This window comes from Engystomops pustulosus, chromosome 2 (assembly GCF_040894005.1).
Source record: "Engystomops pustulosus chromosome 2, aEngPut4.maternal, whole genome shotgun sequence".
NCBI classification, from domain to species: Eukaryota; Metazoa; Chordata; class Amphibia; order Anura; family Leptodactylidae; genus Engystomops; species Engystomops pustulosus.
The window spans coordinates 63,156,486-63,173,880 of record NC_092412.1 but is presented as its reverse complement, the minus strand read 5'-3'; the positions used below and the strand labels follow the sequence as shown (position 1 = coordinate 63,173,880).

General features: G+C 38.2%; 1 protein-coding gene across 1 annotated transcript in view; it reads right to left on the bottom strand.

Moving 5' to 3' along the window:
• MYO1A (myosin IA) overlaps nucleotides 1-16,598 on the bottom strand; it is a 60,819-nt gene extending 44,221 nt beyond the window's left edge. The window contains exons 1-3 of the mRNA XM_072134924.1: nucleotides 16,461-16,598; nucleotides 4,790-4,936; nucleotides 1,274-1,389 (exon numbers count right to left, since the gene is read on the bottom strand). Of these exons, the coding sequence (XP_071991025.1) occupies nucleotides 1,274-1,389; nucleotides 4,790-4,915 (242 nt within the window). The 5' untranslated portion in view covers nucleotides 4,916-4,936; nucleotides 16,461-16,598. The remainder of the gene's footprint in view (nucleotides 1-1,273; nucleotides 1,390-4,789; nucleotides 4,937-16,460) is intronic.
• Nucleotides 16,599-17,395: the final 797 nt, after the last annotated feature.

The following is a 17,395-nucleotide window of genomic DNA, read 5'->3' as shown; positions in this document are numbered from 1 at the left end:
CTTTCTGGGCCCCCTGTGACACCTAGGCCCAGGTACGACTACACTCTCTGAAACCCCTAAGACTGGTTTAGAAGTCTAAAGAAGTATCAAAAAGACAGAATACCATTATTTTAAGACCACGTGGGGAAAAGTGGGGAAAAATAGCATCTACTTGGAATATTTTTGTATGATGTATATTAATATATATAAATGAAGCAAAAAATTAAAGAAATCCAACAAGCAAATAAAGTTGGTGTGTGAGACCCGCTTTATGCAATGAGTGCCCTCCATGGACAACACAAGTGAAGTTCCCGAGAAAACTGGACTGACATCCCGTGTCTGAGGAGGCCACTCATTGGATGAAGCAGGTCCTGTGACCGCCTGGAGATTCCAGTGAATTCACAAGGCCCAAGACCAGAAGTACCGTTTGCAGCCCCCCAACATAGGGATTACACTTCGATGTGAACACATGCTGATCACTGCATCATAAGATATGATAATTCTAGTGGTGAGACATAATAAAAGTAATATTTAGAATTGCCATTTCCTTTCTATTCTGTAGGACACATGTGAAGTATATTGCTCATCGCATTGTGATAACCCTGGATGGTGTTGCAGCCTCCTCTTGTGAATCATTTTTCCTATGTCACTGCTATATGACGGCTGTGCAGATATAAATAGCTTGTGTTAAGGATCCCTTGAGAATGTCAAGTTAAGAAAAACTAATTATATTTACTATACCATTGGTGACACTGTATTACATATACTATACTCTACAACCTTCTATCCAGATCTCCTGTCACTTAGACATTCAGACAGTCTTTGTACTAAGCATAGGCTGCCCACCCTCTTTCATATCATTCACCCTGTCTGGTCTGATAAGAATCTGAATCTTGTCAAACTTCACACTAATCATGTAGCATGAAGTATGCATCTTGGCGCTCCATTCAATCCTATGGAAGTGTCAGAAATTGCTGAGCACAGCGCTCGGCTATCTTTAAAACGCCCATAGACTCTCATTGATATTGAATGGAAGTCCCATAGCATTTATTAAATAAAAATGACTTGTAATTGATATTCGTGGTTATGCATCATCAATAGATGTCCTGCAGTCTACAGCACTGTCTACCTTTGTACTTTGAGATCTATGCTTACTGCCACACCTACACTATATTGATTCAGTTTCTTGACATTTCTTTGGTAAGGCATTTATTTACTTATGACTTTTTTTCTGCAAGTTCCTGGATCAATATATGTAATCTATAACCGTTAGAATTCCCTTTATTATACGTACATGTGTGGCTTCAGCTGGTACAGATTGCTGTTTCTATACTCTTCCACTTTCTCAGGAGTATAGATGGAAAGTTGCTTGTAGGGGTTCACTGATATGACTACATTACCTATGTAAGTCTGGAAGACAGAAGAGGACATGGGAGATACATGTATATAACAATATTTATTATAGCAATTATAGAACTTTAAATATTCTGTGATTCATTGGGGGACATTTAGCATGTATGACATGTATGTCAGTTTTCTGGCGTATAAGTCATGGAAAAAAAACACAGTGCCTAGAAAACCACTAGACATTGCAATTATTTTCCCCTTTAAGCCCCCACAACGCCAAGTGGAGCCTCATGATGTACCGGCGGCAATGGAAGGGCAGAGAATACATCATACACCAGACAGAAAAGCACCGGCAGATGATAAATATCCTCCATTGAGTCATATTAATTACATTAATGAGTACACCAACTGTAAAGGGTACATCAAACTGTGCATAACTCAATAGGCCAGTGTGTGTATGTGAACACTTTCTGATCATAATCTTCATTTTTTCAGCAGTTCTTCTATTTAAAGTCTCTTTCTGTGAAGTTGCTGTTGTATCATAGCTGTTGGGAAGAGACCTAGATCCTGTGACTACCGCTCCTTCCTGCAGAATACTTACATGTTATCTAAAACCTTAGTGAGCAGAGATTTTCAACTTTAAAGCATATTAAGGACAAAAGAAGGAGTATAATAATAGCCAAAGTAAGTAAATAATAGAAATATGTACTATATATTATCAAGCTTAGTAGTTCAACATTCATGTATCATCTCCCTCTTTCTCTTTGAATCTATTTTTCATGCTGGAATTTCTACTGAATTCTGTCTTACTAGTAACAAGACAGAAGCTTACTGAGGTGTCAGATAAGGTAGAAACTCTATAAAAAATTGAGAAGGGAACAAGAGCAACTACAGTAGGTCTCCATCCAGCAGCATAGACTGGATTGTAAATGTACACACAGGGAATGCATAAGAAAAAGATGATGGAAAGGAAGATTATAAGTCACATAATGACCAGAAGAAGTGATATTTTACATGTAACCACACTTGACTACTGATTTCTGCAGGATTAGTTGGTACACCATGACTATTTTACGGTTATAGAAGCAAACTGCATTAAAGGGGTTAGCCACTTTACTTCAAGTTATAATAATAATAATTCCTTTATTTATATAGCACACACAGATTACGCAGCGCTGCACAGAGTTTACCAAATCAGTCCCTGTCCCCAATGGGGCTCACAATCTAATCAACCTACCAGTAAGTTATCTATAATTTTTGGGGCCAGGCTATATATAACAGTTTTGCACCGCTTTCCTGATATGTGAAGTAAAGCCTCCTCTCTTTTACCTTATCAGGCATGGCATCCCTGTCCATAAAATGGCTGCAGATGGAGGGTCATGTGATCTCTATCTGTCCATGAGCAAACTACCTTTCAGGACCTTATGATGATACTCTTGAATGCAAGCTTAAGTTCCTGGAAGGTATACTGCCTCCACCTCCCCCCTGCTTCCTCTACACTTGTGCGGTGAGCACACCCGGCTGTATACTCAGTGCTGTGGGAGCAGGGGGAGGGTGGGAGAGTGCAACAGTTTGTAAAGCCAGGGTTAGCCCCTCAGGCTCATTAGCATAATATTAAAAGTTGATTTTTAGAAGGCAGGAGGATAACACATATAAGAAGATTACCACAGTCACGGTGACTGGATCTATGAGTAAGTGGTTGGTTTATCATGCTGGAATTTGATGGTAGATTTCTTTTAAATGAGCAAACTTTTCCGGTATACGGTTGTCATAAAAAGGCAATTGGTGCAAAAAATATAAAATCTAGTAAGTTATAATATTTTTAAATTCCCAAATACTGCCTTTTTTGGTATGGATGGAATGTCTGGATTTTCTCCTATCTATGGTCACAGCTCATGCTATTCTGTTATCTAATTCTATTTCTTATCTTATCTTGGTATGCAGGACCTGGTACAAGGTTACAGTTTGTAAGCGATGGGATTATGTTTTGTCCTCATTGGCTCTTGTTATGCAGTGAAATCCTGTAAAGTCTCTCTTTATTTGGTGTTGTATTTATTTTACTTGTCTTTACTCAGAAATATAAACTAATAGAGCACATAAATAATGCAGATTTCCTATAAATGAAAAGAATACAACTTTCCACTTAAGTACTGTTTATTGATCTTTTTTCAGTCTCTACTTGGAGTACAATACAGAAAACACAAGGTTGTACTTTTGCCAGTTTTTGTGTTTAGCCAAGGATCTTTGTGACTCAGAACTGAATATGATAATACTTATGCTGATGTGGTGAATGCAGGCAGACTATATTAGGCATCAACTCAATACGGGCAGTACAAAAGAAAATGGGGCTTATTTAGTAAGGGACGCGGATCACACTTTCGTCGGATTTTACAATGTTTTCAGGGATTGCATGGCTGTGACAGGTATTTGACAGGGGTTTGCACCAGGATTGTGTTGCACGTGATTGGATTGTGGTGCGGCTGCGCTGGCTTTTATGTAACAGAAATCGGGAGGCGGGATTTAACTTTCAAATTGTGTCACAATCCAATGTACTTATATGCACCAGGAAGAAGAAGGTGAACCCCGGCGGACCTGAGCGGGGAAGCGACACATGCAGGATATCGCACAATCTTAGTGAATCGCAGCACAGTGCATAATCTTCGGACAATGCACTTTCAGTCAACTCCGCGGACCAGGTAAGTAAATGTGCCCCATAGTGCAGAGTCAGCGAGAGATGGTCCGCTTTCTTACCTGCTCTTTCTAAATCATTTGCTATGTTTTGTACAAACAGGTTTGGATAACATAAGAAGGAGGGTAGATACTTGCAGACACATATCATTACAGTTCTGTGACCACATTTAATTCGTCAATTATAAACATATTTGCATAAACTGCACCGCAAACTGTTCAGTGACTCTTAGTTTTCTGATAGAATAAATATCCAGAAAGGAGACTGTTTTAAAGCTTTCAAGGAAAAATAGGTTATATGCTGTTATAGCAGTGGGAGGTGGAGAACAGAAGCAGAGACATATAGAAACGCTGCAGAAGTCTCTAGTAAGTTTTCTATCTCACCACAATTCCAGGTTCTCAGTAAGGTTAACAAGCACTGATAAATAATGCCCTTTGTTTATCACTTAGATTTCTTACTAAACCTTTAAGGTAGCATGTAACATGGTCTTTTTGTTAACTTAAAGAGCAAACTCCTTTCTGGATAAGGAATCTATCAGTGAATTGAAAATAGGTGAACCATTAAGAAACCTTAACATTCTGCAGTGGTATATTCGATTTATTTATTTTTTTGTAATTGGAGGTATATACTTAAACTTGTGAACAAGTATCTATAAGTTAACACAGATGTTTTTACATTAAAATTTGCACCCAACTTTCAGATATTTCCATTTGATTTAACATAAAAAGCCGTATATATTTTCAATTCACTTAGATGAAAAATAATATTACTTACATATATCTCATCATGTTTGAAACGTTCCTTTAGGTTTTCCAGTACAGATTTCTCAGAAAGAGATTCAAGAAGAATCATGTCCCCTATGCCAACCATTCCATCCAGGAAAGATGAATTGAGAGCCATGTTTTAGCTCTAATTAGAAATCTGAAGGAAAAAAGAGATACTTTATGCTTTAAACAATAAATTACATACCAATAACACCCCCTGCTACTATCTTAACTCATAGAAATTGAGTATAAAATAAATTTTCTAGCTACTGAATGGAAATGGTATTGTTTTCTACAATATGGAGGTATAGGTTAATGATTCTGGACTAATGTAAAATATTAAGTGCATATGAATGTATACAAATCTATGTGGTGACATAGCCACCGCAGCAGAATTGTCCGGTACAGAGATTATGAACTAAATGTAGCCAGGATATGATGAAAAGAAAATCTACTATAAAATAAAAAGCCTGTGAAGCTACAGCATGGAGGGCCTTTGGTAACATCTTGCAGAGTATTTCTGACTCATTAGCATAATATTAAAAGGTTAATTTTAGAAGGAAGGAGGTCATGGCTGACAAATACAAGAAGATTATCACATGAGTGGGTGCCCCTTGTTTATTGTGCTTGATTTTGATGGTAGATTTCCTTTAAAGGAAATCTACCATTTGATTTCATGCATTATGAAGCAAACATACCTTTAGTGTAGCTAAACTGATGCAGGAGCATATCTTGTTTAATCCCCGTGCTTAAACAAGAGCTTCCTGAACTGTCTACACAGGCCTAATCAACCTTAGCTGGATCACTCATACACAGCAGCTGGAAGATGGTGCAGCGATTGATTACTTCTGCCTGTCAGGCACAACACAGTGATTACATCATTCTCTGAGCAGTGCATACTTAATGTGAGAGGAGAAGCACCCACCCCCAGCACTGTAGTGACAGAGACTCATTATCATAATTGTATAATTGTTTTTTCAGAAAAACCACTCGGAACAGGGATTAAAAAAGATATTTTTCTGGATCAGTATAGCTACAGCATTCTCAAGGTATGTTTGCTTCATAATGCATGAAATCAAATGGTAGATTTCCTATCATCTCAAATCTACCTATTAAGGTTGATCCAGTGGCAGGTTCATCTAATGAATAGCATCAAAGATTTCAAAAGATAAAAGATTTCACAAGTTAGAAGGCACTGAAAGATTAGCCCGAAAAAAGGCTCTGATGCTATTTGTTAGATGTGCCTGCCACCTGAACTACCTTAATAGGTAGATCCGAAGTGGTAGGTTTCCTTTACGCCCACAAACATAGGCTCTCTAAATCCTTTAATAGGTCTTGCTTCACACATTCCAGCACATGTGGAATTGTAACTCTAACCTACACTGTTTACGGTATCCGGCTTATCTAAGTGTTTAGTAGAATCTAAGAAAAAAGTTTCTTTTATTTATGCAAATCATTGGTGGCGGCTACTTGTGAAGCCAGAATTCTGTGCATGCACCGAACTCCGGCTTCACAATGAGAATGCTGAGATTAGGATAGGAGAACGTCGGGGACGCGCTGATAGGTGGGATTGACTGCCGGTACAGGGGTGTGGAGTAGCCATGGCTCCCACACCACGACCCGGCTATGCTCAAGTAGTTGCATAAATAAAAGATACACTTTTCTTAGATTCTACTAAACTGTTAGATAAGCCGCATACCAAATAGGGCTGAGGCCGATAGGGATCTACCATCAAATCTACCTTGTTAGGTAGATCCCTATTGGTAGGTTTCCTTTAAAGGCATGCAAAGAGTGAAAGGGGTTAAAGATCCTCTTTAGAACGATCTTTTAGCATCTATTTCTACTTGAAGCTCAATATTTGGTACTATGTCCCTTAAAAGTCAGTAACTTTTCCAGTCTGGGAAAAAGAAATTTATCCCAAGTGCTGGCAGTAATTTTACTAGTAATATTATTTTTATAACCGCCAATTTACAGACAGCACCAAGAGTTTATGGTTGTGCACTTAGCAACATGACATTTTATGATGAAGATCTGAGCTGCACATACATGGAATTGCACTGACACCAAACATGTGAACTCTGCTCTGCAATAAAGGTAATAAAATAGATAAATCATTACTTCTCCGAGTGTTTCAATGTCAGCCTGGTATGAAGTAGAATCCAGATGGATATGATGACACCGTATTCTCAGGTTATGCTTAATCAGCATATTTTTTAGAGCAAGTTTGAAGAAATAATAAAGAAATATGTAAGGAAACCAATAGAGTATGGAAAGATGAACAAAGGTTTAGTTCATTGTACTGAGTTATTGTTGTAAGTGTTGTGACCATCTTGTGATGATATTTTATCTGCACACATACTAGGATTGTAGGATTGTTGTATTAAGCTTTTAACAACTGTCTCTTATGCATTTTCCTGTATCTATACAGGCTATAATGTAAAATCTATGCAGATTTAGAGAGTTTGCTGGTTTAAATTCTCCCAAATGTATAAAAAAAAGTAAAAAGTAAGTAAAAAAGCAGAGTAAATCCTGGTGGGCCTCTACAGGGGAGATTGAGAGTCCTGATTACTCTACCATCTCTCTACATACAGTTATACAGAGGGAGCTATCAGTCAATGTGTGGTGATTAGGACTCTCACAGGATTTACTCTGCTTTTTATTCATAAATTCTGCTCAAAATCATATCAATCTATAAATAAATATATAAACATGTGATCAGTTTTTTACATTAAACAAGTCTGACCCCAGCAATAAATGCTGATCATTGTAGACAAAGAAGAAGAAAACCCCATTTAACAGGGTGAAATAGTCATTTTTGGATGTTTATTGATCCAGGCACTTAACTGTGAATACCATAAGGTGTCAATTACTAGAAGACTAGTACTATATACCAAACATATAGTCGGAGGGCCTTGCACAGACTTTGCACTGGGGACCATCAGCTTCAAGTTACGCTACTGCATATACACATCACATATATACACACAAACAACAAATACACATACATAAAACTCCATATATAGTATATACACACATACATATACAGCATATTCATACCCAATACACAGATGCCGGGGCCTCCCTGATACTGTGGGCCCCATAGAACCTGCTATGGCTGCTTCCCCAGCAGTTATGCCCCTGGTTTAAAGAGTGATTACTCCCCAACAGAAAGAGGCTAGCAGTGACAGGCGGCATCGTGCTGGACTGGCCTGCCCGAGAGAGTGAGCATTCCCCTTGTATCTTATAATATATACTCTGGGGTCGAAAAATAAATTCATCTTGGAAAACCACTGTAAGTTTATTCACTTATTAAATGGGTTTTTTTAAACTAAAATTTAGTTAACCCGTACGGGACCAGAATTTTTTTGGGGTTTACAAAGCTATATCAGAGATTGTTATCTGTGAGACAAATTGTAGTTTGTCACTGTGAATGGAGCTGTATGATTCCTATTCCATTCTTTGTGGATCAGTTGCTAAGAGTTGATAAATGAGGGGGTTGGGTGTCTGACTCCAACCAATCTGATAGGTCATCAATATTTTAAGACTGGAAAATCATTTATATTTTTATTATACTATTTGAGGTAAGAAGTACAGGATGGCTCTCCAATGGGATTTTTTATTATTATTTTATATACATAGACTATCTCTTTTTTGGGGGTCATGTTACTTTACCATTTTATATATAAATAATGTCATAATTTTAACATTACACTCAGTCATGTCCTACACTTCTCATATTGTATTCGGTAGACAAGTACCATATATACTTGAGTATAAGCCTAGTTTTTCAGCACAAAAAAATGTGCTGAAAACCCAAACTCGGCTTATACTCAAGTCATAAAATATATCAAAAATCACCTTTCTGGCTTCCCCCATTGTCTTAAATGTGCTATATTTCACATAGTTATAGAGACTTGGTGTTTTCTTGCAGAGTATAGCAGCATTTCTTAGAATTTTGCAAATATTTAGCTTTTATTAAAAATTTACCTTTTTCTGAGATTATAGAGACATTTTTCACTTTCTTAAAACCTTTCCATAGCTTGTAACTTAGATATGAAGTATTTTATCCATCAATGAATTTCCTATCTTGTGCAGAAATATGTTTCACTGGGACATTAGTGCATCCTTTTCACGTGGTAAGGAGGAGAATCTGCATGTTGTTAGACTATTGTGTAATAACTGACGTGCCCATTTTTGGTCATTCTGAGACATGTTTTCTTCTACCATATGAATGTACATTCCACTCTGTATTTCTGGAAAATGCACAATAGTATCAAGTCAGGTTCATTTACTATACAGCTGACATCCGGAATAGCAACTTCAATACACAGGAGAGGAAGGATGTGAAATCCAGGATACAAAGCACTGAATGAATTGTCACAGGCACACTACTAGCAAGGAACAAATAAAGCCATGCGGAAACCTCATGAGTTAACCTGGTAAACATCCTGATATGAAGAAAGACTCCACAGCTCTGATACATAATAACACTGATTAGTAAATATGTATTTTTACCGTCCACATCAGCTAACACAAAGGGTACTTGTCATATTTAAAATGTCAAAATGTAGTCCTTCTTATAGTACAGGGGTAGCTGAGCAGATTGTACAAAGGTCTTCTCTACAGCATGTTATAGAGCAGGAAGAGCGGAGTAGATTGTATATATGTCCGCCTTACAGTGATCATGTTATAGAGCAGGGAGAGCTTAGTAGATTGTTCATAGTATTCTATCTGCAGGCAGGATTTTATAGAGCAGGAGGAGCTGAGTAAATTACATCTAGTGTCCTTTCTGCAGGCAGCATGTTATATAACAGGAAGAGCTGAACAGATGGTATATAGTATCCTAGCTTAAGGGCAGCATGTTATAGAGCAGGAAGAGCGGAGCAGATTGTATATATGTCCGCTTTACAGTGATCATGTTATAGAGCAGGGAGAGCTTAGTAGATTGTTCATAGTTTTCTATCTGCAGGCAGCGTTTTATAAAGCAGGCGGAGCTGAGTAAATTATGTATAGTGTCCTCTCTGCAGGTAGCATGTTATATAACAAGAAGAGCTGAGCAGTTTGTATAGAGTATCCTAGCTGAAGGGCAACATGTAATAGAGCAGCAGGAGTAGAGAAGATTGTACATAGTATTCTATCTGCAGGCAGGATTTTATAGAGCAAGAGGAGCTAAATAAATTTTATATATATATATATATATATATATATATATATATATATATATATAGTGTCCTTTCTGCAGGTAGCATGTTATATAACAGGAAAAGCTGAGCACATTGTATATATGTATCCAAGCTTAAAGGCAGCATGTTATAGAGCAGGAGGAGCTGAGCTAAGCAAGAAAAATACTTATGCGTTTTTTTAACAGTTAGTACTGCAATGTTAACTCAGAGTCTGCAGCAAAGTCTTTTTCAGTGTTGCTGCAGTTTCTCCTGCTTCTGCATTGTTCACGGGGGAAGGACTGCTACCATTTCTGCCTTCTCCTTTCTTCCCTGCATTATGCTGTAGCTCTAGTGACTAGCAGAGCGACACTGCCCTGAGCTCTCTATACTCGCCGGTCATGTTATTGTTGGTCTGCAATAGTTAAGCATCACGTCGTCATCAATGGGTTAACAAGCATGAAGAACTGCTTGAAATATGATGGGGGAATGTCAGTTCTGATCAAACTCTGCAATTCTCGTATTAATGGGTCCTAAATGACTCTAATGAGATTGCCTGATGTGAAGACTATTTCTAGCAATGTAAACTCCCAAGAGTTTCTATATCACCAGCCCTGACTCATACAAACTTCCCTGCAATATCTGAGATTGTCCAGTAATATCAAACTTTTATGGCTAAAATAGCAACTGGTCCTCCACAACCATTGCAATAAAATTTCCATCCACACTAATGTTTATTGGTGGTTTCACATATTTGGACTGTACATTTCATAATAATGGAAGTTCAATTGACGACATAGGAAAGGCATGGATAATATGAATGGAAGAATTGCCACCTAAACCTCTAAGTACTATAGTTTCAATATCTCTCCACTGATAATGCTTTCAACTCATTTAGACTCTATGGAGAAAAGCCACGCTGTTATGGCCAGAAGATGAGCATGAGGGCATCCAGTGTTTTATGATCGCATTACTGGAAGTGATAATATGGAATTTATTGGCATTGCAGTACAGCAGAATGACCAGCGGTGTCGCTATTGAGAGCATATTTGTAGCAGTTCTACCTGTTCCCTGATGTCAGTGGTGGCGCAAATAATCCTGTACAATATTAGAAACTTCAAATACTGCCCATGAGAATAACCCAAAGAATATCTGTATCCATCTTCCAAGGACATAGAAGTCCAGCACCTTGCACAGGACAGCAATTGATTAGCTAACAATATTTGTTACAGTGTGTTAAATAGAACTTCATTAATAGTAAAATAGCACCTCTATGGTCCATTGGATTTGTCTGCAGCAGAGCTGACGCCAGTATCGGGGATATCAGGACAAGGGGGGGATTCCACATATGGCTGTACATTAGGAATCCATAGGGGGTGAGGGGGCCTTTATATAAAATAACCATAAGCAGGCTGTATATAAAATAACCATATGCAGGCTGTATATAAAATAACCATATGCAGGCTGTATATAAAATAACCATAAGCAGGCTGTATATAAAATAACCATATGCAGGCTGTATATAAAATAACCATAAGCAGGCTGTATATAAAATGTACATGAGAAGGATGTTTGGTATGATAAACTAGGGAATATTTTAGGGAACAGGAGACTGTTTTAGTTTCAGAATTTTTAATGCCACCATGTGAGTTCACTGCAAAGGGGCCCACTGAGGCCCTATCACCCAGGGGCCTATTGATACCTGGAGCGGACGCTGGTCTGCAGCATAGGTCTATGCATTTTAAGGGCTGTAACGATGTACAAATCAACAGACACTGACGTAAAGGGTTGTCTCATCAAATGCATTCATCCCTCTATCCACAGTGATTGGGAGAGGACCAAAAGTTTTGCATAGTCACACCTCTAAATCAAGCACAGGTGTGCATGTATAATCACCATTTCTACATTCTATGAACAGTGTCCAATACAATGACCACACCAGCAGTTTCGCAGAATAAATTATTTTTACTTCAAAAATGTAGCTTTATGCATTCTTTGTTTAAAACATTTGTCTGTCCCATAGTTTAATAGTTGTATGATAATTTGCACATATCCTGTTTAGCTTGCGTGAGTCTATTTTCGTTCTAATGCTTCATTAAAAGATTTTCAATCCGGCAGGATATATCTGGTTATAGCATAATGAACTAGGACTCACGTTTACTTGATCCTTAGGGCAGAGACTCAGACTCACTTAGACGCCAAGCCACAATTTAGCGAGCACCATGTTTGCTGTGACGTTTCGAGGGACACGCCCCCTTCCGCTCCCCCCTGAGGAAGGGGGCGTGTCCCTTGAAACTTCACAGTGGTGTAAATAGTCCTGTGTGACTTTTTAGCAGTGAAAAGTCCCCAAAAAAAACCCTGTCTGTGGGACTGTTGCAGACAAAGGCTAGTCGCAGTATTGACCCCTGCAGGAAAATGGCATATGACCTATGCCCTCAGCAGTCACATGCATTTATACTGCCTATGGTCTCCTGGCCACAATGGCAACATGTGTAATAGTCCAATAGCAGAGGTATGAGACATAATTAAAGAAAGATTGTGGATTGTACGAATTTCCTGACCTGGATATATATATATATATATATATATATATATTCTTTTTTTTGTAACACATGGCAAACGAAGAACAATAACGCATTTTCTCTCGTCCTTTAAGATCCTCTCTTTGTTGCAGAGAAACAATGAAATATTTACCAACCTCATCTGCGCCCTCCCTTAAGCTTTTAACTTCCATTAAGTATAAGCATCATTAGATAATCTCAGAAATGTGATCAGTCGAATCTCTTTAAAGACGTTAGACATACAGCAAGTAAAATGCTCATGTAAAGGGCTCTGTACTGCACTCCTAGTATAAATCATGTACATTCATCTAAAGCCATGGGCAATACTAATGTACACTTTATACTATCAACAAAGCCCTTGTGGCTGCATTAGGGGCCCTAGTGAGAGTAGAGTCATCATTTCATTGAAATAAGTCAAAAAACATGTCATATTAAAAATAAGAATCTTAGATTTCAGATTGCATGAGGCTTGTGGTTTTCAGAGCTACAGAAGTGGAAGTAGAGATAGTTAAAGACATAGCTGGAAATGTGAGCTTCAGATAAAGATCTGATTCCTGTCTTATTTCTTTACCTGTCTGTATCTCATATTGTGTAGCTCACAGAACCACAAGCCTGATGATATCTGAAAGATGAGATTCTGTGATATGACACCAGCATGTTTCTAGGTACCATAGAACCAACGATAGGGGTGTCTGAATTCACACTCCCCCTGCAGCCTCTAAACTTCACTCATCTTGGGCAAAATATGACCCTTCTCTGCTTATTTTTACATTTTATAGGTAAATCCAGTAGATTCTGTTTGTTCCCTACCACTTCTTCCTTCCAGTTCTGAGAGAGATATTTAGCTGTTCCCTTTTTTTTAACAAAAATGTACTTTTTTCCCCCAATAAACTATTTCCAGGAGTCAAATAATCTTTATATATGTCCCTAAATCCATGTCCCACAGTATAAGCCATGCTGGAGATTTTGAGTATTCTGCAGAGAAGTAGTAGTAGCTCTTTAGACTTTATATTCACCTTTGACTTCCAAGCAAGAGTAATAAATCTAATCTTATCTTTCCCCTGAAATAAAAAGTCAAAATAATCTGCCATTTCCATGTCATAAATACATAAAACGACATAAGCGAACAAAGATCAGCCCAGAGGCAGGAATACGCTTTCCACATTATGGTGGATTGTGAGAACACCCCAGCTATGCTGTTACCGTATTATCTAGGACACTGATAGATCAATGGGAAAAGTCCAGCACACCCTGAACACACCATGGAATAGTGATACTGACTGAGCTGACACATCATCTCGAGACCTTACAGCTACCTCCTACCAGGACCACAACTGGAAAGTTTGGGGCCCCTGACTGGTATATTTTGTGGGCCCTGCACAGAATGATAATCCAGCTCTGTGTACACAGTGAGTTACCTGCACCAGGTAAGGGAGGAGGGTTTTCTGTGATTTGGGGCCCCTTCTCCTCCTCGGGACCCCTGAACACAGTCACACTAAACCCCCCCCTGATGGTGGCCCTGCTTCCTACTTCAAAGGAAGCCATGGCAGGCATGAGGACACCTATATGACAGTTTAATGTTACCTTACTAACTAACTGCTAAGGGGGCATATAATACATGTTTCAATTTAAAGAGTATAGATTAGTAGATGAGAAAGAGGATGGGAAGTTAAACATGAGTATACAGAAGAGGGTACTTTGTAGTCTCTAACCGTGTAGATTCATAGTTGTGCATTGGAGCTGTATACACTATAAAACTGTCTTCAAACATATATATTTTAGCAATTAAATAGGAATTAGTCCTAATTTTGGATTGGATCAAAAAGCCCCAATGTTCAGAGATAGTTGGACTGATTGTTAGGGGCAGGATTGATTTTGACCTTTGGGAGCTTAGGGGATAGAGTTTTGGCGGAATTCCATGACTTGATGATAGCAAACTCAAGAAAACCTTAGTGAACCATAGCAACACCCTTATTTATTACACAATAGTGTATTTTCATGAGTACCCTTGTATCATTACGGTTTACACTATGGAAATTACATAGTAAAGGTAAGATGGCCCTCTGCATGCTGGGTTATCAGGTTGTTAACAGTTTTATGACATTGAAGGCTATGAAAATGCAGTTTAGGAATGCCTCCATGTATTATATTACTAAGAAGATACAGAACAAGTAGTCCCCGACTTAAGAACACCCAACTTACAAATGACACCTAGTGCCCAGGCTGCAATGGTCAACTGTAAGAGCTATCAAAAGTGACTGCAATGAAGCCTCGGTGTTAATTTTTCTTCCCTTCAAATCCCAAATGTTTTGAAAATCCAACTGATACAGGGACAAAGTATTTTTGTCTGGAGTTACACTTACACAAAATATACCTATTCTGACTTACATACAAATTCAACTTTGTAAACTAACCGATATGATACAAAGAGCTATGGCAGCACATATTTCCAAGCCGTTCATTCTATAGCAAAAGTTAACTTTAGAAATATGCAAATTAGACTAAAGTGCTTTGGGGGCGTTAGCAGAGCAGCTCAGAGCTCCAGCTCCACAGTTCGACTTCCACCTCCCAGTGCCTTCCTTTGCCCTTAAAGGGTCCAGCTGGATGTGGAGTCCAGTGCTCTGAGGTGCTCTCCCAATGCACTTCAGCTTAATTTGCCACTAGATAATAAAAACAATGCTATGGAGGCATTAGTGGGCACAGTCCTACATAACATAGTAGTTCGTTCAGGTAGGTAAATTGTAGTGATAGGTTCTGTATGTTTGTTCTTAAAGGGAATCTATCTTATTATTTGTAACCTGGGGACTGTCTGTGCTACTAACAATATTGTACAGTATTGTTTGCATTAATAGTAGCATGTAAGGTTAGCTAGCAAAAATCTGAATAGAGCAAGTTTTATATTGGCCAGTAGTACAATCAAGTGACTGCAGAAGGTTTAAAGGGATTGGCCACTTTCAGTAAATAACTGATATTATTTGTGTAATGAAAGGTTATACAATTTTTCAATATACTTTCTGTATCAATTCTTCCTGGTTTTCTAGATCTCTGCTTGCTGTACGTCTATAGAAAGCTTCTCGTGGATACTTCTACTGTTTAGAAATCTGTTCATGGTGATGTGATGGACATGCAGATGCACAAGCCGGTAGTATCACTGAAAGTAATAGGAGTTATGTAATAACAACGGGATTCACCTGCATGTCCATCACATGACCATGGACAGATTATATCCAATGGAAGTAAACTTAGAAGCTTCCTATAGAAGTAAAGCTGAGATCTAGAAAACGGCGAGGAATTGATACAGAAAGTATATTGGAAAATTGTATAACTTTTCCTTACACAAAGCATACCGATTATTTGCTGAAAGTGGACAACCCCTTTAACTACATGTAATGCATTTACTCAATACATTAACCTTTACCAGAAATCCTTGTTCCATCATCATTATTAATGTCATTACTCATTGCTGGGAACATTGATCCTAAAGTATATATCTTAACAGATAGAAATAGATGTAATGGATGTATAGCATGACATGCAGATCTGTGTCTGTATACATGGAAGAGCTGAGCTCAGAGGGAAACTAGATAGAGATAGATAGATAGATAGATAGATAGATAGATAGATAGATAGATAGATAGATAGATTTTTGGAATTATAACATAGCTCTAAAAAAAAAAAAAAACTTTCATGACAATGTGAAATACTCGGCTCTGCCACATTAACAATTCACATTGCATTCCAGTAAGTAGTAAACCACATGTAATACACATTATAACTATAAAAAAAAAGTTTTGTTGTGATTTTTCTAAGCAAATCTATGGAGCAGTATGAGAAGTCTTAGATTGAAGATCCTGTGCTCCCGGAAAGAGGAAGCAATGTCACTTTTCTGTATGAACTATGCAGATTTTCACTTAGTTGTTGTCATTTGCCAACTGAAGAATTAGAGCAAAAGTGCACCTACCTGTCTACTAGGGGTAAGTGTATTCACAGGCAGACAGCGAGTAGCCCCTCTATATAAATAAGTCTCCCAGGAGCCTTGGAACCAGGTTAGTGGAGCAGAATCTGTGTGTGTGCTCACTTGGAGCTGTCCATGGTGTCTGGCAACTGTGGTTAGTGACTGTCCGCACTTACTGCTGAGCACAGCCCTTTACTCACCACACCTATTTCCTTAAGAAGATAACACAGGATCACCCCCTACCTGAGAGAGTGCAACACTGCACACACAAGCTGGATGCACATTCATGCTGTATTAAATCCTATATATACTATAAATGTATTGCTAAATGATGTATGTATGAAGCAGGGGAGAAATCTGCAACCAAATACAGGCAGTCCCCGGGTTACGCACCAAATAGATTGTTTAGGTCTGTTCTTAAGTTGAATTTGTATGTTATTCAGAACTGGAATATTTTATAATTGGAGCTTCAGACGAAAAAAACATTTTTCTCCCTCTGACAATTTGATTTTCAAAATTTTGTGCTGTCGTGTCACCTGATTATTGCAGTCTCCAGAGGTCACAGTGGGTAAAGGGGTCTGCCTGTCACTAGAGGTCTGTAAATCCAGAGATCGCCTATAGTACTTCGATGTTTGTAAAAAGATTATATACATAAAAAAGAAAGAAAATATAATAACATATTTAGATTAGTACAATTCTAAATTCAATTGCCCATATTTCATAAAAAATATAGTACTGTTTATCCATCAGCAGCTTGTTTCTATGTAAATACAGATATGCATATAGTATAAGGGCTCATTCCCACAAACCTATGGCACCTGGTCACAGTAAGCACATGTTGTCTCAGCACAGCGTGATTGTGCACAGAGGAATATAGGACCTATATGTCCTATATTTCATTGTGTTATACTGCTGGCTACTAGCTTCTCTATGGAGAGGGG